The sequence below is a fragment of the Theileria parva genome (assembly GCF_000165365.1).
Source record: "Theileria parva strain Muguga chromosome 4 map unlocalized ctg_529, whole genome shotgun sequence".
NCBI lineage: Eukaryota > Apicomplexa > Aconoidasida > Piroplasmida > Theileriidae > Theileria > Theileria parva.
In genome coordinates, this window is record NW_876246.1 from 664182 (window position 1) to 685227 (window position 21046).

Here is a 21046-nt window from a genome sequence, read left to right on the forward strand (position 1 = left end):
GTATTCTCTGGCGTTATACCCTCAGCCCTATTGACTGAAGTTAGGAGAAATTAATTTCACAAAATCCTCTCAATTTTTTACACAAACTTATTTCAAAATGAAAAAATATTACAGTTAATATTTTGACATGGTTTCAAGTAAATCCTTACTAAAGCATCAAGTGTATGTAGTAGTTACATTAAACATACATTATAACTACATTGTCGAAATCATTCATATTTTTAGACTCCCATCAACACGACAAGACTTGGAAGAGGATAATCATGGCGAGAATCACCTGGAGGGTAACGGGTCTTTCTTGAAAACAGCAGTGTTTGGAGGACTAGATGGTTCGTGATGAATTTTTTAAAATAATTGATTTAGGAGTCCTTACAATGTTTGCTGTCGTCTCAGGCGCAGTTGGAGCTGCAGTTTCACCCAAAAAGATCCTTTCACTGTCACTTGGAAGCCTTCTTGCTTCAGCTTTCTCCATGGCATACGGTGAATACGTTAGCGCCAGAGCTGAATTGGATTTTGTGAACTCAGAAAAGGCTCGAGAGGAATTGTTAGTTAATTTAAACTAATATATTAATTCAGTGAGATTATGAATTGCCCAGAGGTTGAGCAGAAAGAGATGTTTGACATATACACCAACCGGTACCACTTCTCTAAATCAGACGCAAATATACTGGTCCAAGTTTCATTTAAGAAAAAGGTTTTCATTGATTTTCATAAAATATTTTAGGATTTTTTCCTTAAACACATGATGGTTGAAGAACTAGGAATTATGCTTGACTCAACTAATTCAACACCCTTGAAAAAAAGTTAGTACCTTTAAATCAATAACTATATTTAATCATATACGAACTAATTTTAGTAACTTGTTGAAATAATTTATAAAATTTTAACTAATAAATCTATTCAGGCCTCCTGATGGCCTCAAGTTTCATAGTCATGGGATTATTCCCACTCCTCGGCTACCTATTCCTCGTACTTTTTGGACGGGGCGGAAGTGACGGCGAATTCTTCACGTTTGTGTTCACCGTAATCTTCAGTGTTCTGGGCTCTGCATTGCTAGGATACTTCAAAGTAAGTTAAACATTTATATAGATTGAATTGGATGTAATAATTTTCAGGGAAAATACTTGAAACAGAACGAATTCCTCTCAGCGTTTTACATGACACTTAACGGTTTCGTAGTAGGATTAATTTCATACTTGATCGGACTGTTAACCTCAGTATTTTAAAGGACGGATGTTGAAGAATTTTTAAAATTTTAATTAAACCTGGGGAAAAATTTTAATTACGGGTTTTATTTATAAGATTCACGTAAAGGTGGACTAGAGGATGTAAAGTATAATATTTAAAGAATAATTAGGCTGTATAATATTTTAATTTCTCATTTCGGTCATATGTGTATATATAAACAACGAGGTTAATTCCATGAATTCTAGATATTTAGTACAAGTTTTGACGAAGAATTAAATATAGGGGATAATGTGTAAGATGCGAAGATATACGATTAAGTATCAAAATAAATTCAATGGGGTGGCTGATTCATATTTATGACTAATATCCTGAACTTTTTGGGCTACACAGTTCCCATTTTCATATTCCCAGTGTACAAAATTAATTTTATAATTCCAGGGCAATTCCAGTTTTATTAAGTTTTATTTAGTTCTGAAAATCACCGAGTATCAAGTTTCAGCCAAGACTAACACCCGGTGTTTCTGTATTTTAATGACTAAAAATTTTATTTGTGACTAGTACAATTCATTCCCCTCTTAAAAATTTGTAAAATATTGTTCCATTCCCTTCAGATTTTCCACAATGTCAGGATTTTCAGCTTTATCGCACGTTGACCTCACTACAATCCCAGGTGCCCCCTCACCCCGTGCAGCCCACACTTGCGACGTCGTACAAAATTTCTTAGTTATTTTCGGCGGCTGGTCAGGAAGAGAAGCGCTCGGAGATGCGTACGCCTTTCACCTGAAGAAAAAGAGATGGTATTTACTCAACTTGAGGTTAGTAGAGTCTTCGGGAAGGCGTGTAAGACAATCGAACTTTGTTATGGATAGAAATAACCACGCATCCGCAGTCTACAACAATGAACTTTTCGTATACGCAGGCCACGATGGCTCGAAGTGGCTCGGAGATATGTTCGCCATAGATGTAGGAGGCCTGGAAGAAAGTGTGTCTGGACTTAAGTTCGGCCAGTCAGTAGACGTCCACGTAAGAATAGTTGACGGAACGGGAAAGGTTCCAACAAGGCGTGCTTGCCATTCAATGACTCTGGTAGGTCAACTGTTTTATACCTTTGGAGGCTACGACGGTAATCAGTGTTTTAACGACTTGGATGTGTTTGATCCAACCCTGAATTCATGGTCTCGCCTTGGTAAACCTCATGGAAAGAAACCAGCTGCTCGAAATGCACACACAATGGTGACAGATGGGAGAAACCTATACCTCCTTGGAGGACATAGCGGGTCAGTTCACTTTGACGATGTTCACATGTATTCAATCAATTCACACACATGGACCTGTTTGAACTGCGAAGGAAGGGTTCCGCCAGGTGTTAGGGGTCATTCCTCAGCATTTCACAAGGGCGAGATTTATCTATTCGGTGGATATAACGGCGACGTGCCATTCAACACACTATATGTTTTCAACTTGAGGAGCTCAACCTGGTCAATTCAGGACGTTTCCTACGACGAAGACATTGAAAGAAGACAAAGATGTACCATGGTAACACTACCTGACGGGCTGTATATCTTCGGAGGTTTTAACGGGACTAACTGGCTAAACGATCTTCATTCTATCAAGTTTTACAACACTATCCTAAGTAAGATATTACACAGAATATATAAATCTAAACTTATTATATTAAATGTAAATTAATTATTTCAAACATAAACTTGTATTTAAAAAATTGTTTAGGTGGAACTAATAATTTGAATTGGTATGTTAAGAACGTGGGAGGATTTATGAATTCAAATTCATTTTCGGACGTTATTATCATGGCATCAGGGAAGGAGATACCAGCACACAAGTTAATATTAGCAGCTAATTCACCATACTTCCTGGAACTGTTGTCTAACGATAATGAGGAACAGGGAAAGGAAGAAGGACATACAGAAACTGTTAATGGAACGAGTGGAGAGGCATCAGTAGCAGAAAAAAGAGAACCCAAGAAAGCAGTTATTGAATTGAATGAATGGAGTTTTGACTCAGTAATGAAGCTTCTGGAGTTTCTGTACACAGCGAAGGTGGAAGATTTGGGTAATAGCAGCCACTACAGAGTGTGCGAGATCCTTGGACTAGCGGACGCATGCTCAGTGGTGAGACTCAAGAACCTCTGCGAGGAGATTCTGGTCACAAAACTCGATATCGAAAACTCATGTTACCTGTTAAAGTACTCTAAGCTGTACAACGCAGACTATCTAAGGCAGTGCTGCTTCGATTTCATATCAGAAAACGCAGCAGACGTCATGCTAACACCAGGATTCGAAGACCTCTCGTCCCTACCCTCACTGGTGCTTGAGCTGGCTAAGTTGTCAATTAACAAAATGTCATAATATCTCACGCCTTGTAAAATGTATCATATTCTCTAGTGATAATATTTTAAAAATTTTATTCCAGCATATATATTAATATTATATTACTAGATAATATTGGTTTGATGTAGTTTTCATGCTTGTGTAATTCTCTTCCTGGGGTGTAAGAATATCATAAGTGACGTTGTACGGAAACACATTTCATCTTTAACCCTCGAGGATGATAGACACAAAAAATTAACCTTGAGAGGACAAGTCGTTATTTATGTTTATTAGTAAATTTTAAATAGCTTCCAACAAATATGAGAATATGAAATAAAGTATAAAAACCAAATGGCGTCAACTGAGGTTCTAACAGGGTTTAGGGTGTATAAGGATTACACCCAGAGAAAGAGCTATTACAGAGATCACCTCAGAATGGCCAGAGACATGCTCGTGGTAGAAGCTCGGTTCCCAAAGCAAACAAAAACGCTCTTGCGCAAATCAAATAAAAGATTATTCAAGAATCTAGAATCCTTACAACAGATTTCAGACTCCTTCTTTAAAAGAATTAAATTGGATCCAGAAGTTTTGGACTCTTTCAAGAATCTCGTAGGAACGAGCTTTGTAAATGGAACAATCGACTTTGAGTCGTTTCTGTCGACAAGTAAATCTAACCATTTTAGCTTACTTGAGCTGTTATTCAAAACGCTGTCGAAAAACTATGACAGGATTCTTGACTTGGAGGCCCAGGCGAACAGGCTGACAGATGTTAACGCAGATTTAAACTCATACATCTCAGACGTGCTGGACGAATATGAAAAATTAAGGAAATTCGCAGCAGATAGTAAGGAAATGAGGACCTCAGAAGTAGGAAAGCTGTCAGAAGAGTACCAAATTCTATATGAAAAGTATTTATCACTGCAGGAAGAGTTAGTGGAAGCAAACCAAATGATCTCATTCCTGCAAAATGAGCTTTCAAGATATAAAAAACAACAACAAGAAAGTGAAAAGATAGAATATGATGATAGGAATGATGAAAAATCAGCTGTAAGATTTAATTTTCAACAACAAACCATGGACTTGTTTGATCCGCAAGTGGAAGATATAACACCCAATGATAAGGAAATAGAGTATGAAAGTAGGCTGAATGACTTACAGAGAACCAATGATATGTTGTTTGAAGAGAACATGAAGTTGAGGAAGATGAGAGATCAAAAACCACCCCAGGAACAATTTGGAGCAGATAAGTTTGTTACACTAAGCATATTGTTCCACCAAATTACAAAGAGCATGAACAAGGTGTTCCAAGATCATAGCGATTTCGAAAGAACGAATGATCCAGAAGAAACGCAGCAAAACATAAAATTATACCTGCAGGATGCAAGACTGAGGACACTAGACTATGAAAATATGGTGTATAAGGATAGGCTGATGGAGGTTGAAACGCTCTTGAAAACGGAAAGCATAGCCAGAATAACACTGGAGACTACGATATCAGACCTTAAAATCAAGCTCTACGAGTCAGAAAACCTTTACCTGGAGCTGGAAAACTTGAAAACGTCAGTAAGAACAAAGGAAAATGAATTAAAGAACATGGTCGAGTCAGGAAAGGTGGAGTCGGAACAGTTAGGTAAAATGCAATACATGGTGACAAACCTGACGTACGATAAGAACGACCTACTTAATAAGATATCATCACTGGAGTTTGCAATAGATTCCCATAATAAGGAGAGAGATGTGATGAGAGGACAGCTCAGAAAGTTAGAGAATTTGTTAGACCAGAATTCAGAAAAGTTTGACTTCAGAGATAAAATAACCAATATCCACCTCCAGGCAGAGATAGAAATTTTAAATGATAAGGTGCATAGAATGAAAATACAGTTGGAAGAAGTGAAGAAGGAAAATGTAGAATTGGTATCGACAAGAGTTAAGATGAGAAATGATCTGGAAAGAGTAAGAAGAGAAAATTCAGAATTACAGAAAAGAATATCAGAATCTGTGAAAAATGAGTCAAATATGACAGTTCAAATACAGCGATTATCAAGTAACCTAGACTCGCTAAAGGAATCACTGGAAACGAGTTCAGGAAACATTAGAGATATGGCAGACGAGGTGGAAGTAGCTAAAAAGAAAATATTTGAAAAGGATTTGCAGTTGTCATTAATAGAGAACAAAAAGGATGAATTGAAAGCTGTGTTAGACGACTTTGCAATAAAGCTGAGTTCGTCGAAGGTGAATAAAGTAAACGTAGTGAAGAAGTTGGATTTAAAGACAATAAGCTACAGTGAATTAATACACACACTTACGAGTTCTAACCAGAATGGCCAAAATGAGGTTACAGAGTACACATACCATTACCTGATGAGTAACCTGGAGAACTTAATAAAGTTTAACGAGATGTTGGTAACTTTGTGCATAAACCTGTCGAAGGAGCTTAACGCGCTGAGCGAAAGTGTCCTGAATGTGACTAGCTTCTCAAACATATTTGAAACGTTTAATATAGACTTGGTAAATGTGGATACCTTGAAGACGGAACATTTGTCGGAGGTGAGTGACCTGAAACTAAAGGTGAAAAACCTGTCGGATCTGAACAAAAATTTGGCACATAAACATGTATGGGAAAAAAGTATAGTTAGACTGAAGGAAAAGTATACATCGACGATTGCTAAACATAAAGATATCATGGTAGAATGTGATAAGTTTATAAAGCTGAACCAAGAAGGTTTGGATGGATTAATAGCCGAAAACACAACGCTCAAATCCGACTGTTCCAAAGCTGCATTCTTGATGGTAGACTATGAGAATCAATTATCAGAAACATCAATGGAGCTCCTGCACTTGAAGGAAATGATATATACACTCCTGCCAGATGACCTTAAACTCAGGTCAGAAAAAGATGCACCACTAAAGTCACTAGAGTTGTTACATGAACGTATTAATTTTAACCATGGAGACTATATGAAGTTAAAGAGTTCGAGTTCTATGAACATGAGCTCATTTGTAAATAACTATCATGAGCAACCGAAGTTTTCATTTAATGAATCATCAAATAAGAAGTTGGAAATCAAACCATCACGTGAGGAGAGGGAACTTCTGGATGAATTGAATGAAAATAAAGCTAACTACGATTTGGATAATGAAAACTATCTACTTAGCTCTAAGGAGCGAGAATTGAATGATGTTTACGAAGATGTTAGGTACTACTGTAACCTAATGGCTTCTGACATCAAGTCCCAGATGAATCATGACCCTACTTTGACACTGGATACAGATTACGAATACAGTAATACGAATGATCTACTCTCAGATGATACAATCAGTGATTACAAGGATGAAGATTACGTCTCAGATAAGTTTAAATACGTTCTTGACCTCCTGGATAAGTTATTCAGCCACTACAATCGCCAAATGAAGGATCATTATCAAAATATGAATAACCCTAACAGAACACACACGACCCTGGTGCTTGATACAGGTGTGATAAAATGCATAACCAAGTTTGTTCAAACCCTGAAGAGGTATTATAATACATTTAATAATCAAAACACTTTTGTATTGGATGACCTGCAGTATGAGTTCGAGTCGATACCACCAATGCTTGACCCGCATAATAAGTTTAAAACGTTCTGCTCATGCTTAACAAATCTACTAAATATCTCGTCAGAGTTCATTTTGGATCAGCTTAGCGAAAGCTCAGAGCAGGTGAGTCACTTGATGAAGGACATTGAAACAACAACGTCGTCAATGAGGCAATTGGAGGAGATTAACATAGCTAAGGATCAGCAAATAAAGTCGACACAATTTGAAATCAGTGACTTGAAAAATCAAATAAACCACCTCCAAACACTCTATCAGAAGGAAAAGAACAATAATATGGAAAATAAACTGGATTTGGAAAATTATGAATATGAACTCAATAAGCTCAGGGATGACCTGAGGAATCAGTTAAACAAAAACGAAAAACTGGAATTATTGGTAAAAGAGTATCAACAGATAATACAAATACAAGAATCGAGAGCTTGATTTGATTATTGCCCCTTGGAACTCCCAAATTTTACTTTATAAGTTTTAAAATTTTAATTCCACCAATTGTGTAAAATAACCTTATCTCACTATTATCATTTTTTAATATTAAATTAAAATGATCAGATTTATAAGGAGCATTTTTAATAAAATCCATACATATACATGTTATTTTAGCGTATGTTTGATTATAAATATCCGTGTTTAGACTGTTTCAGCCGAGAGCACAAATATAAGAAGATTCCTTCAAAATGACCAAATAGATGTCAGTAAATTAAATTTCTCAGAAATTAAAAATTTATCGGACCAAGTTTTGGAAGGATTGAAGAGCAAGAGATTGGAAAGAACACTTGTGGTCAAGTTTTCAAATATCGTCTCAGACTATATACAAAGAGATACAGAAAATGGAAGAAAATTAACTCTAGACGATTACTTTTCACTTTTAGATTATAATTACTTGACACATTCAGATAAATACCTCAGTGTTTTGACATCAAACATAAGCTGGTAAGATTCCATAGATCGTTGAAACATATTTTTACCCTAATCATGAACATTAGTTAAACAATAATATTATTTAAAATTTTTAGTCTTTTGGAGGAAAAATACAAGGATTCCCAAGAGCTCCCAGAGGCGGAGCTTGGGAAGCTAGTGGACTTGCTCTCGAGATTACACAAACTTGGAGTGTTTAATAACCAGTTGTTTAATTTTATGTCAAACTATGTTAAATTGCTCGACGATGAGATGCTTTCAAAATTCTCAAACCTCTCCCAAAAGTATGGGTTGAGAACAAAGCATATACTAGGTATGCTCAAACGAAAAACTCAAATGTTTATAGATTTGTGCTATAAAGAATGCTTAAACAGAGTGGATACCATGAATATCAACTTGACATTGAATATGTTGAAAAGTTTCGCCTTTTTCTCCTTCGAATACAGAGAAATATTCCTCAAAAGTATACCCAGATTGTCAGAAAATGTAAATTTATTCTCGAACGATGATGTGTTAATGTTCCTCAACGTTGCAAAAACATTAAACCAGTTCCCAGAACTCATACAATTTAGAGACTTAATTTTGTCAAAAACGAACGAAAACCTAGAATCACAACCTAATACACACTTGATAAGGTAAAGTAACATTTATCCTCTTTGACACTAATGATTATATTAATGATTTAGATGTGTTGGAGAACTCTACAGAGGGTTACGTAGTCGGGCCGGAAAGACCTTTGTTTCAAACGTTTTAGATAAGATTGACGATGATGATTTCAGACTAGTTAATGTTACCAACCTTGTGAATGTGATGCATACAATAAACTTTTATAAAATGAAGTAAGTTTTATAAAATTATCCCTAGTTAATCTTAATTATTATTTAACATTAATAACTCAAACATAGTAATTATTTAAAAATAACAAATAATTCGCAAAATTTCATTTAGATTGACATACTTAACTGACATCTTAAGTATTCTGAGCACGAGAATGAATGAGATAGTGTCAAACAGAAACCTAGGACTGTGGTCTGAAATCTTCAGTGTATTACTTGAAACAGGATGGTTTTCACTCCCGTTTATGCAATCCGCAATCAAACACATTATATCGGTAATTCTAAAATTTTTATATAAGTTTAATTGTAAAATAGGAACCCCAAGTGTTGTGCAGAGTCTCAACATACCAAATTGTAAGAGTACTACAAACGTTCTATAAACTACGCTTTTACCACAAAGAATCTTATCAAGTAAGTATATTAGACTGAATACTAAAATCCAGACTCTCTTGGACACAATTGAGAGGGGGTTTGACATGTTAGTCCCGAAGTTTAACATGATATCGGAGACTATTCTGGCAGCTGCAGACGCAGATGTAGCACATGAAACACTATTTACAAAAAGCCTGGAGTTTTTTAGTTCCAGAATAAAGCATCTGAACCTGCTTCAATGTGAGGACGACTTGATAACCGTCATGACCAAGAATTATATTTGGCCAAGGAATGTGATAACAAGTGCTTGGAGCATGGCAGTGATGGACTATCACAAAAGAGATGAATTTAAAACTCTTCTGCAGTTGATAGTTCATAGAAAGTATTTTTTATATTTCCTAATTAATTTTTAGATTTGCTGAACAGGACTTTGATATGAACACAATATTGATGTGCCTGGAGGCTGCTGAAGCATGCATGGTTGATGAGGTAAACATGGAGCTAGCCCAAGAAATTTCTGATATTTTCGGAGATAAAATGAGGTTTAAGGAAATTAACATGGAGGAAGAAGTGGAATATGAGACCTTGAGAGATAATAAACTAAGCTTTAACGAGTCTCAAAACATACACTTCCATAAAGGAAGATCAAGGGCAACGAAGCACATACAATGTTGTTTTACTACCTACTTATTTTGTAAAGATATTTCTGATAATTTTAGTTAATTAACAATTCCTTATTAATTTTAGTTATTTAACAATTCCTTATTAATCTTTATTTCAGGTATTCTGGAAAACATCAATAAGAAGGATATTCTGTTGAAGGTGTCTCCTCATTACAACTCGCCTTACATCATCGATATCTGTTTCTCAAAGGAAAACAAGAAGGGAATTGTTCTGTTCAGCGGTAGAGAATTGTTGAGAAATCATATAGACTCCACATGGTCAGTTACCACCACAGGATCCTCAAAGTTGAAATTAAGGATACTGAATAAACAGAACTGGACTGTAGGTTTAACTTCAATTACCATATTATTCAGGTCGCCCAAGTCAGTTGCAGTCAGTGGTCAGTGCTTAACACGGGGATGGAACGAAAGGACTATGTTAAGAAACTCCTAACACAACTAGACATATCGTATTAACTCATGTTAAACTGTAATATATACTGTGAATCTGGTATCAATTAATTAATATATTAGCAGTTAATCTGTGCAAGTTCCTCTTTAAGCCTTTGGTCTAGAACGTTCTCGACAACGTACATGTAACTGTACAGATCCAGAGAAACTAACATATTGAAGAGTTTGTCCATATCATCATAGTCCGAGTCTTTAAATGAATACTTAGGATTGATAAAACCACTCGGCCAACAGCACAATTTGAAGTTGTTTTGAGGGTTTAAAACAGGAAACCCATTTGTGTACTCCATGTTTGACATCATGTTTGGAGTTGATGGGAAGCTTGAAAACCCTGGCGATTGATAATTGTAGTGGTTTGGGTTATTTCTAAGGGGATAACTCATAGTTGACGATGGCTCAGGATTAGTGTCAGACAACAGAGCGTGGATTTCTTTAAGTTCATTCTGGATATAAGTTGAATTCAAATCAATGTTTGGCAGATTTAACTCAGGATTTAGAGAGTTTTTACACAAGTTACACCCAGGCTCCGGTTGTTTTAATGTTAAATTTTGATTATTCACACCTGAGAAGTCAGAATTATTATTATTAACAAAACAGTTATCAATCTTTAAGTAGTTTTGAGTAGATTCATCATGAGAATGAAAACCATTCAACTCATTTTTACCAACTTTAGACGATCTATTAAAGTGTTTAGGGGACTCAGGTTCTGAAGATGAGAGACTTTCGTATTCACATGAGCAAGACTCACTGGAATCCGATTCTTCACAGCTGCAGGAACAATCTGACTCTGAATCTTCCTGATTTAATTTTAGCCAATCTCGACGCATTTAGAAAAATGAAAAATTGAAATAATGAATATAAAAACTAAAATAAATGTGTAATAAGCTAGAATAGACGATAAAAACCCTAGACACATTTAGTTATTATAGTATGCTTAACGGTGCCATGAAATAAAAACAAGCAAAATAATGTAAATTATCATGGAAGGAAATGTATTTATGTAAATTTCAGAAAATATTGTACTTAAACTCTCTGTACAGTAAACGAACAGTATCATGAAAAATTATAAACAAATGAATCTAGGAAGGAAACCAATATTGAATTTAATTATCGGTTAAATTATTTTTTAAAATCTATCAAAAAATTAACATTCTAACCATAAGTAGTGCTATCCCACATCTATGTCGGTTATAATACATTTATAATTTTTCCCAGATGGCGTATCCTTACAAACCTACTTTTTTTGCTAAATATCCTGAATATATTCCTCCGACAAGTGAGGAGGATGCCTTAGTTGACCCTAGGGAGAAGCTGAAACCTCCGTGTATAGAGAAGTGTGCCAAATTCACCAAACTCTACGATGTAACCACTTTCTTCACATTTATTATTTTATTTAATCTTATTAATTGGTCTTCTTCCATATTTAATTGTTTGCTATTCCATATTTGTATTTTATTTAGTGTTAATTAAATAATTAACTTCCTACAACAAATTTAAACTAAAATTTAGCAATGTGTTGACCGCGTTAGGGTAAGAAATGAGAAGATAAAGAGCGGTGAGTCGGATCTCGAACAGGGCCATTGTCTAGGCCAACACTACGAGTTAGTTTCTTGTGTCGACACTTGTGTATGTTTTAAGAACATAATTTTATTTATTTAGGTTGCCAAGGACTTATTTCGGTACCTGAAATAGCATTAATTTATAATTTGTCATCGCATTTGACCTTATTTTCTCTAAAGAACAACTAGATTTTAATTTTTTCACTAATCACATATACCATAGACTTATTTCTTTACTAAACTGACATTAACTGCTAGAACAGTGTAACATTTAACACATAATATCCATAGTAGTACATTAGAGTTCAAATGTCTTCCAAGGGGTCACGGTACTTTTTAACCATCTCAAAGTAGTGGAGCGCCTTGTGAGGCTTCAGAATATCTTCAATTTGCTCATCGCAGTCGACGTAGTTTACTGTCCAGTGAGGGAAGGTCCTCTTCTTAACGTTTCCAACCCATAACTGCTTACAAGTGTTCTGACTAGCATCGATTTCATCTTCTAATGGGTATTCAGTCCACTTAATTCTCCTCAAAAGGAGCTTAGTATACCTCCTAATACTCAACTTGCTTCCTAAAAATATATTAAAGGGTAGATAAATATAAAATAATGTATTTTCCAGAAAATCTCATAAAATATTTGAATATCTGTGATTACCTTCAATTACTAGGAAAGAAGGACCGTTGTTCATGATTACGCAGGTGCCACTCAGGTGAAACTGCTGAGCATTAGTATCGATTTTCTTTAAAAGTTTCGGGTTTGCAAGTGAGTTTATGGTAAAAAGAGCTGCTTCAGCTTCGGCGTTTTTCTTAATCTAAAAATTAAAATTAATAATTTTACATAAATAATAAACTAACCTGCCATTTTTGTGCGTTTTTCTTTGACCTCTGCTCCTTTGTTAACTTTCTGTCCTCGTTTCTTTTCTCGTGAGCTCTTAGACGGTCCTCCATCTGCTTTTTCACCATCTTTTCCACCTTAGAAGGGTCTGCTGCAGTTTGGTTTTTGAGGACATTCACCAGGTTTGACATTCTAAGCTTAGGGGGTGGTGGGGGGATGCTTCCAATTGCTATTTTATCCCTAATTTCTTTCTGCCTTTGCTTTCTACGTAGAGTCCTAGCTTTTCTCCTTTCCTTCTTTGTCAGTTGAGTGGGTACTATATTTAATCCTTTTTTACGTTTACCGTCAAGTTTGACAGGGTGCTCAATGTAGTTATTGAACCGATCCTACACATTAAATTTTTATAAAATTCACAAACCTCGTTAATTTTTAATTCGTTTAAATTAACATTTGTAATGTACTGGTGTTTTTTAAGGTTTTGTAACTTGAAGGGGTCCTCTCCGCTCTTTAATATAATAACTCCTCGGTCCCACCATTCAACAAAAGGTTCATCATCATCCTAATTAATAATGAATTAATAATTTAATAGTTTAATTTTTAATATTTGATAATTAGTTAATTTAATATTTAATAATTAATAATTAAAAATACCCATGAGTCCTTGTTTTCAAGCTTGTTGGTTCTGAGTGGTATTAGATTTGGATTCAAATCCTGGAAGTTTACTTCATTTGATTCAGACTCAGTGTGATTTATTTCTTTAGTTTCATCTGCTACATCTGGCTCATTTTGTTCATCTTCATCCTTATCTTGATCATCCTTTGAGTTCTGTAAGTTATACATGGCGTTCAGTCGTTGGTTTTGCTGATCCAATAACCGTTTCTTCTGTATTATCAGTCTGCTCCTATTTATTCCAAGTGCTTTATCTTCCATCTGCCTCAAAAGCTGACGTTCCTGCTTAATATATGTCCCTGGCTCAACGAATTTTAACAATTTTCTCTTCTTCCTCTAAAAATTTTTATATACTATATAATCATACCTTTAAATTATTTAGTGATGGGTCTGTGTATTGGGTTTGTTGTACTCTTTTTGCTAATTTCTCTGATTTTTCTATCTGTAATTCCTTTCTTTGTTTTTCTACAACTAAGTTTCTATTAACTTTAAGCGTTGAGTGGATCACAGGTGCCGTTTTGACTAGGTTTCCAGACTGATCCAGGACTCTTCCAAAGCTATCAAACATCAAATTCTTTACTCCCAGGCTACTTGGTGCTGGAATTAACTTTTTAGTAAAATTGATCTTCTGTAGGTGTTCCTGGATTTGCTTCTGAACCAATTCTGCTTTCCTGGCCTTCTCAAGCGCATCTTTTGCAACCATAACATTCATTGCAACTGCAATTATATTAATTTTAGTTTAAATATATGTAAATTATATATTTAGTACCTTTAGAAGCTGGAATTGATGGAGTAGAAGGTGTTTTGCCTAAAGTAATGTGATTAGTTGGGAAATAAATGTGATCAAATTTACTCTCTGAAGGTTTGCTCTTCGAATAGTTCGTTTCATTTTCCTAAAAACAAATATTTATTGTTTAAAAATACCTTTTCATGTCTTCTGCTCCTGGAATCTGAGGATCTACTATCAGAATGTTTACCCATTTTTTAAAATCAAAAATTATATTATTTAAGCAGTTTGAATTATGTTGCGATAAATTAAAACAAATTTGTTATCTTTTTAAATAACTAATCGTAGGGTAACACTTGACCATGCACATATAATTGGATTAATTTATTTAATTTACCCTTTAATTCTCCAAATTAATTTATCTTCGTTTTAAAATTAATTATTTTCTTCATAGAAGAATTGAATATTTTTTCATCCCTAGGAAAGTTTCTATTTCTTATATTCCAGTTACACAGTATACTATTTATAACTTATTTGTCTATTTTTCCTGTTTCTTACACATAATTTCATACACCTATTGTTATTATCTTTGTAAATATTATTAAAATTTTCTTCACATCTCTATACCCTAACTATAATATTATACAAAAATGGAAGTTGTCAACAATAATAATCTTATTGGTGAGATTGAGTGTAAAAACGTTTTGAAAAACTTCATTAAAATGGCAGTCTCTATAATCTGCTACTTGCGTAACCTGTTTTCCGAGAGTGTGTTTGAGGATGCAAAGATAGGTGATCTTCACCTCAAAAGGCTCACTAGATCAATTCCTGAATCATCTAATTTGATTGACTGGATTGACTACGGAGTCTATGATACAATAATTAAGGTTATTTGCATTAATTATTCATAATTTAAAACAATAAATCACACATTAGGAATACTTAAAAGCTCTCATAATTACTATACATGATACCAGTAATGTCCCACTTGAATCATATTACTTAACCCTCATTCCAATCTCAATTTCTAACCAGAAGGGAAAAGAATATATAAGCAAAGACCTTATCAAGAACAACACTGTTAAGGTGATTTTGTAAAAAACATTTTCTCTTAGAGCCTAAAAGAGTTGATTCTTCTGATTCAATCACTTTCTCCACTTTACGATAATAGTTATTTGTCAATAAAACTTTTATATTTTGACAATGTGCCGGCCAGCTACGAGCCCAGGTTCTTTAAACCTGACCACAATACTGTCAACAACATGCCCATTATACCCATAACAAAGGCACTTACATTATATACACACTTTTAATAGCTATAATCATTATTAAATTTTAATTCAGTTAAACAATGGATACAATGAAGTTCAAATAGACCTATATACAATTGCAACTATCAATGAATACTCCACCAACTACTTGACTAAATCAACCAGTAAACATACCACTTGCACAAGAGATGGTTCTATAAGCAGTCCAACCAGTACTGATAACGATGAAAATGATGAAATATTAATACTTGAGTTAATCAACAAATCTGAGGGCTTAAGCAAGAGCTGCAAATACATCACCAAGTCTTTAATATCAACCGGACTTGGTGTCAATGTTTCAATTGCTAAGGTTCTAATTAAAAAGTTAGTAATACTTATATTTTATTTAAATATTTAGATTAATGGAAAAGGGCATAATTGAAACTAAATACATAAAAAACAAAGGCTACGAGTATGTAAAATTCAGTATATTAATGTTTACAGGAGCAAACTATACATCAACAAATAACAATATCAAATGAAATTCTAGAGTATTATCTTCGAATTGTTCCTCTGGAAATCCTCGAATTTCCTCTTGAAAGTTTAAATGTTCCTCTAGAATTGTGAGCTGCTGTTGGACGGCCAGTTTTGAAGGATTTGTCCTTTTTAACAGATTTTTTAACGGCAAATTGTTTTACTTCAGGTCTGCTTGTAAATCTTGCCATTGGCAGAGACTGTTTTGGATCAATATACAGCTTAGAATTGGTCTCAAAAGATTTTGCTTTAAAGCCTTCATTCAACTTTACGGAACAGTACTAAAACATTTTTAAATTAGTTTAAAATAATTTAAATTTATATTTATTTATTAAATAATCTATTAATTAATGATAAAAACTTACGAAGTTGTTAACTTGTCCTAGAATCTCATCTATCTTTCCAACTTCCTGTTTATTACTTAAAAAAATTCTGCCATTAAAATAGGGGACTTTATCAACTAATGTACACTTAATTACTACTTGGTTTTCACAGACATGTGAGACAGTTCCAACCTCTGTATTGATTATGAATACGATAACTAGTGATTATGTAAGTATTAAGTTACCAATAACTTCTGACGGGGCTTCATTTGAGTAATTATGGCCTATTAAACTCATTAATTGCAAAAATCATTTTAAATTAATTTATCATTATGGATAATTTAGTTTTATTACCTGAATTATCACGTTTGTTTGGTTTTCCAGACTTGAACGTCCCCTTATTAAGGAATCCTCCCTTTGACTTCATTATATAAAAAACAATATTTAAAAATTAACAGCAAGATTTGAGCTGTTATATTTATCTAACTAGATTGTTTAGTTAAGATTCCATTGCATGGGGAAATTTTATTAAGTAATTCTTATTATTAAACTTTTACACATTTTTAATTATGAACTTAAATTCTATGTATTTTTATTCATTTATAACCAATACTTGTTAGAAGATAAATTTTAAATGAGGGGTGCCAGACTCGTCAATATCGCATCAACTCACTCTTCTGAATGGGTTCGAAGGCAAATCTCTGACAGATATTTGATTCAAAAACACATAGTTTGTTTTGATTTTCTAAATTTAACTTTTTAGGACAATTATCGCAGCAGATCCGCTTACAAACTTATTGAACTCGATGACAAATATTTCATTTTTCGTAAAAACCAAACTGTTGTTGAACTAGGCTGTTATCCTGGCGGATGGGCTCAAGTTGCACTCGAAAGAACCTTAACAGGTGCATCTTCCTCCAGAGTAATTGGAATTGATAAGACACAAATCGACCCCGTACCTTCACTTTCAACCCAAGTTTATCACACATCATCTTTAGATACCAAATTATGACTTCATCAAGGGCGAAATTAACGACCAGGAAACTCATAATAAACTATTAACACTTTTAGATGGAGTTAAGGCCGACGTTGTAAGCTTAATATCTTTATTCATTATTCTTAGGTATTGAGTGATTTGGCTCCTAACTGTACTGGAATTAAAATGGATGACCATTTAAACTCAGCTGAACTATGCTTACAGGCTACTTCTCTTATGGAAAAGGTTATAATTTTTTAAGAATTTACTTTTATACCAAATTAACTATTTACTTTAAAATTCAACTTCATTATTTCACAGGTGATAACTGTTGGTGGCACTTTTGTTGTTAAAATTTTCATGGGTGGTCAACTTGATAGGTACAAAACTTACCTTCGGAGCCTGTTTTCAGAAGTTAGGTCTTCAAAACCTAAGTTAGTTGATTTTCATTTCACTTTTTGCAGAGCATGTCGGTCTGAATCTAAAGAGATGTATTTTGTTTGTAAAAAATTTATTGGAGCCAGAAATATACGTGGAGACGTTCAAACAGAAGGAAGTTATTATCCAAAAGAGGGATTTTTGTAAATAACGAGGCTTTATAATACACACGAGAACACTAATTTGATCTGTAAGTTTATGTAAGTGTTATAGATTATTTTAATTTAAATATTTAATTATGTACAAGATACTTTAAAATTAGCTATTATTTAAGTGAATTATATACATTTTGGTCCTTTGAAAATCCTAGATAAATTATGAACAACAACCATCCAACATTGTTTCCACGATAGAATGATAGGAAATTATTATCTACATCAGTAAAAGTAATCTCAAAAAAACGAAAAATTATATCCTTTTCATTTATACTCCTCTTCAAACACATACAAACACACTTTTGGCAGTTTATGCAGCAGTTGCAAAAATTATCGTAGCAAGAACATTGAGAACCGTTGCAACATTTACATTTATTGTCATTGCAACAACAAGTACCTGATGGAGAATTGGAATGAGATTGACACCTACATTGTGTGGGTGGTTGTTCGCAAAGACAACATTTACAGCACAAACAACAAATGCATTTATTACAACAGCAACAACAAATTTTTTCTGTTTGACATTTACATTGGTTGTCCTGACAACAACAACTTTGTAACTCGTACTGAGTATAAAACCAGGAGACGTTTGAGTAAGATGACAAAATACAAAAGCTACAAATAACGATTACATAAACGAACCTGCTGTTAATAAATTTGGAGTAAGGAATAAACACATTACATAACAATAGTGTCACTAACAGAGCTAATGAGACACACATTAAGGGTAAAATAAAATAATCAATCATAATAGAATGATATTCTTTATATTTATCTCTGATACGAAATGAACATATAAACGACGCCATACCATTTAATCCACACCAAAAGAATACAACAATAAAAGTCCAACGAAACTCAAAACTAATCAAAATTGCTAAATTAGATATGGTTAATGCTACATTGAAAAGACTAATACAGAATGACTTTGGTTTAATATTTTTTAGAAGGTGAAACTTTATAAACGGAGGAAAAGGGAGGTAACAATTGCCAAATGATACATCCATCTCGTATGGGAAATAATAAAATAATTGAATTGAAAAGAATGAAGAATAAACTGTGTTAAATGCCCATAGTGTGTAATAACCAAAACTATATTCTGAGACTTGTAGATAGAAAAATCTGAGCAACAAAAAAAGTGTGAGCATTCCTCCCCAGTGTAACATACTTGTCATGTAAAACCGTTCCACGTATGCGATTTGGAAATTATAATAAGCGATCATGTAAAAGAAAAGGAAGAAAGTATAGCCATAAAGAACTAATAATATCGAGAATAAGTGGATGATAGTTCTGGAAGGTTTGATGTTGGATAGTAAAAACAATGAGAGTTTACAAATAAGCAAAATTATGACAATCTTCAAGATTCTTAGTTGACTTTTCTGGCCAATGTAAAAATGAAAGGCAGTCATAACTTGTGGAACTATGAAGAAACATGTCAAGAATATGAAAAGCCACATGAACCTAGACCTATCATACCCGAATGTGACTGATTTACAAACCCTAAAAATTGTAGCAATAACGGTGAATACAATGCAAACATAATAAAATGAAAATGAATAGAAAACTATTCCGGTTGTAAGGAACTTCTGGCTATGGTAATCCACCATGTTACATATGCAAGTTTTCCATTTAGGAGCTTCAGCTTTCACAAAAGACTTATAGGAAAGTACCATAGATAAACAAATAAAAGGAATTAACCAGAAAATAACATATATTACCCTCAGACTACTAATTCTGAGAGAATATTTACCCTGCGAGTTATTATCTTGAACGGGCGGGTCTTGACTATTAGTGTTGTCGACAAAATGAAAGGTCACAGAAAAGATTGTTGCAACAAAAAGGAGTGAGATGATAGTGTACAATGCAGCTTTTGGGGATAAATTGTAGATACAATCAAAAATATATTGGGATACGAAACCTACAACGAATACAACAGAATATGATATACCCATTAATGTTGACTCATTCTCCTTATGGTTGTCAGTTATGTAATGCATGATCTGGTGCTCAGCAGAATGCGCGATACAGAATAATACCATCGAAATAATACCATGTGTTTCGGTTTTATAGAAAAAACATAGAAAGGCCAGTATGTAAACTATATATAAGAATGCAGATGTGAGGTGAACACTTATAAACTGGTCAAGAGCGGATATGAATGGTATGGGAACAAATACAAACAACAAGATGAATGGAAATACTTTCTGTAATTCAGGATTGTTAAGGAAGTATGCAGAGAATGTTTTCCTGTAAAACATGGCGGATGTTACTGGAATTGAAAATACAACCAAATTTGCCCACAACCGCCATGATTGTAACTTTCCAGGTAAACATTTAAATTCAACTTCAAAAAATTTATTGTCTTTGGAGTCCTTATAGTTTTCTGAAATAATTCTCATGGGAATATATGTAATACCCAGTAGAAATGAAGGTACTATTCCCCAAATTATATAAGACCCGTAACCTTGATAATAAGTTATCCCAAAATATTTATCCAGTTTATAAATTATCAGAGGTATTACGGATGCGAAGTTTTCAAAGAATATCATCATTCCATCAGCCAGGCTCTTGGCTTGAGGAAACATCCTAGCAAAGTGAATGGCTGTTATAATGATTAATCCTCCAAACATCCCCCAAAAACAAAAACTAAGCTTTACAATAAAATTGATATCATGATAAAAGTACAACAATATGAATCCGGAAAATCCAAAAGCAAAACCCGTAACCATAACGATGTACACGCCAACAATATCAACCAATGGACCGCCAATGGAGTATGCGATAAACTCGAACAGGAATATCTTTAGTGATAGATTACCTATTGCATCTCTTTGTTTTTCACAGACATAAGTCTCAGGAATGGATTCTCGTATCTCATTCTCATTACACAAATTCTGAAACACCTTGTCATTTACCAAACTCCTTTCAATGGCAGGCCAATTATGATATGTACTAGATGATAATGCCAGTATAACACAAAAGATTACAAGAATCCCAAATTTGCCAAAATTAAATGGTGTTGACTGCTCATATTTAACGGATACGTGAGATCCAGATCCAGGTCCTCCTACCGAGGAACAATCAGTTCTTTGGCTGGTGGTCATATTATATGTACTCAGTTACATATCCCATATTAAAACCAATGTACCTTTTTAAAATACATTATAGCTGTCATGGATAACAATCTTACACCAAAATTATCATGAGTA

General features: G+C 34.0%; 11 protein-coding genes across 11 annotated transcripts; 7 read left to right on the forward strand and 4 right to left on the reverse strand.

Annotated features, from left to right (window-relative positions):
- The first annotated feature begins 2 nt into the window (after window positions 1-2).
- Window positions 3-1388, forward strand: TpMuguga_04g00342 (VIT family protein). Its single transcript, XM_061305975.1, has 7 exons — window positions 3-162; window positions 226-329; window positions 364-544; window positions 577-694; window positions 725-803; window positions 905-1068; window positions 1116-1388. The coding sequence occupies exons 1-7, from the start codon at window positions 128-130 to the stop codon at window positions 1224-1226; spliced, it is 792 nt and encodes a 263-aa protein (XP_061161142.1). The 5' UTR covers window positions 3-127; the 3' UTR covers window positions 1227-1388.
- Window positions 1389-1575: 187 nt separating this feature from the next.
- LZTR1 (Kelch motif family protein) lies at window positions 1576-3617 on the forward strand. The gene is made up of 2 exons (XM_758885.2): window positions 1576-2821; window positions 2917-3617. The coding sequence occupies exons 1-2, from the start codon at window positions 1810-1812 to the stop codon at window positions 3552-3554; spliced, it is 1650 nt and encodes a 549-aa protein (XP_763978.1). The 5' UTR covers window positions 1576-1809; the 3' UTR covers window positions 3555-3617.
- Window positions 3618-3866: 249 nt separating this feature from the next.
- On the forward strand, window positions 3867-7635 carry TpMuguga_04g00344 (uncharacterized protein; the record flags this gene model as incomplete). The annotated part of the gene is made up of 1 exon (XM_758886.2): window positions 3867-7635. One exon carries the CDS (start codon window positions 3867-3869, stop codon window positions 7536-7538), a length of 3672 nt encoding a protein of 1223 aa, XP_763979.1. The 3' UTR covers window positions 7539-7635.
- On the forward strand, window positions 7636-10413 carry TpMuguga_04g00345 (RAP domain protein). The gene is made up of 11 exons (XM_061305976.1): window positions 7636-7716; window positions 7747-8045; window positions 8129-8343; window positions 8377-8665; window positions 8717-8869; window positions 8979-9141; window positions 9182-9277; window positions 9310-9620; window positions 9652-9908; window positions 10020-10243; window positions 10276-10413. Exons 1-11 carry the CDS (start codon window positions 7657-7659, stop codon window positions 10375-10377), a joined length of 2169 nt encoding a protein of 722 aa, XP_061161143.1. The 5' UTR covers window positions 7636-7656; the 3' UTR covers window positions 10378-10413.
- On the reverse strand, window positions 10413-11266 carry TpMuguga_04g00346 (uncharacterized protein). The gene has a single exon (XM_758888.2). The coding sequence runs from the start codon at window positions 11196-11198 to the stop codon at window positions 10431-10433; it is 768 nt and encodes a 255-aa protein (XP_763981.1). The 5' UTR covers window positions 11199-11266; the 3' UTR covers window positions 10413-10430.
- A 310-nt stretch (window positions 11267-11576) lies between these two features.
- Window positions 11577-12145, forward strand: TpMuguga_04g00347 (Ubiquinol-cytochrome C reductase hinge family protein). The gene is made up of 3 exons (XM_061305977.1): window positions 11577-11733; window positions 11881-11997; window positions 12031-12145. Exons 1-3 carry the CDS (start codon window positions 11587-11589, stop codon window positions 12061-12063), a joined length of 297 nt encoding a protein of 98 aa, XP_061161144.1. The 5' UTR covers window positions 11577-11586; the 3' UTR covers window positions 12064-12145.
- A 75-nt stretch (window positions 12146-12220) lies between these two features.
- PRPF3 (pre-mRNA processing factor 3 (PRP3) family protein) lies at window positions 12221-14480 on the reverse strand. Its single transcript, XM_758890.2, has 8 exons — window positions 14359-14480; window positions 14204-14327; window positions 13802-14151; window positions 13417-13770; window positions 13184-13324; window positions 12786-13151; window positions 12586-12742; window positions 12221-12501 (listed from the first exon to the last, which is right to left on the reverse strand). Exons 1-8 carry the CDS (start codon window positions 14413-14415, stop codon window positions 12236-12238), a joined length of 1815 nt encoding a protein of 604 aa, XP_763983.1. The 5' UTR covers window positions 14416-14480; the 3' UTR covers window positions 12221-12235.
- A 331-nt stretch (window positions 14481-14811) lies between these two features.
- On the forward strand, window positions 14812-16055 carry hormad1 (HORMA domain protein; the record flags this gene model as incomplete). The annotated part of the gene is made up of 6 exons (XM_061305978.1): window positions 14812-15048; window positions 15098-15247; window positions 15277-15447; window positions 15506-15795; window positions 15830-15883; window positions 15916-16055. The coding sequence occupies 6 exons, from the start codon at window positions 14812-14814 to the stop codon at window positions 15938-15940; spliced, it is 927 nt and encodes a 308-aa protein (XP_061161145.1). The 3' UTR covers window positions 15941-16055.
- gar1 (Gar1/Naf1 RNA binding region family protein) lies at window positions 15889-16772 on the reverse strand. Its single transcript, XM_061305979.1, has 4 exons — window positions 16623-16772; window positions 16514-16552; window positions 16311-16462; window positions 15889-16226 (listed from the first exon to the last, which is right to left on the reverse strand). The coding sequence occupies exons 1-4, from the start codon at window positions 16693-16695 to the stop codon at window positions 15966-15968; spliced, it is 525 nt and encodes a 174-aa protein (XP_061161146.1). The 5' UTR covers window positions 16696-16772; the 3' UTR covers window positions 15889-15965.
- Window positions 16773-16819: 47 nt separating this feature from the next.
- On the forward strand, window positions 16820-17879 carry rlmE (FtsJ-like methyltransferase family protein). The gene is made up of 6 exons (XM_061305980.1): window positions 16820-16998; window positions 17032-17223; window positions 17267-17359; window positions 17392-17490; window positions 17566-17678; window positions 17709-17879. The coding sequence occupies exons 1-6, from the start codon at window positions 16903-16905 to the stop codon at window positions 17827-17829; spliced, it is 714 nt and encodes a 237-aa protein (XP_061161147.1). The 5' UTR covers window positions 16820-16902; the 3' UTR covers window positions 17830-17879.
- Window positions 17880-17947: 68 nt separating this feature from the next.
- TpMuguga_04g00352 (putative integral membrane protein) lies at window positions 17948-20941 on the reverse strand (the record flags this gene model as incomplete). Its single annotated transcript, XM_061305981.1, has 1 exon — window positions 17948-20941. One exon carries the CDS (start codon window positions 20939-20941, stop codon window positions 17948-17950), a length of 2994 nt encoding a protein of 997 aa, XP_061161148.1.
- Window positions 20942-21046: the final 105 nt, after the last annotated feature.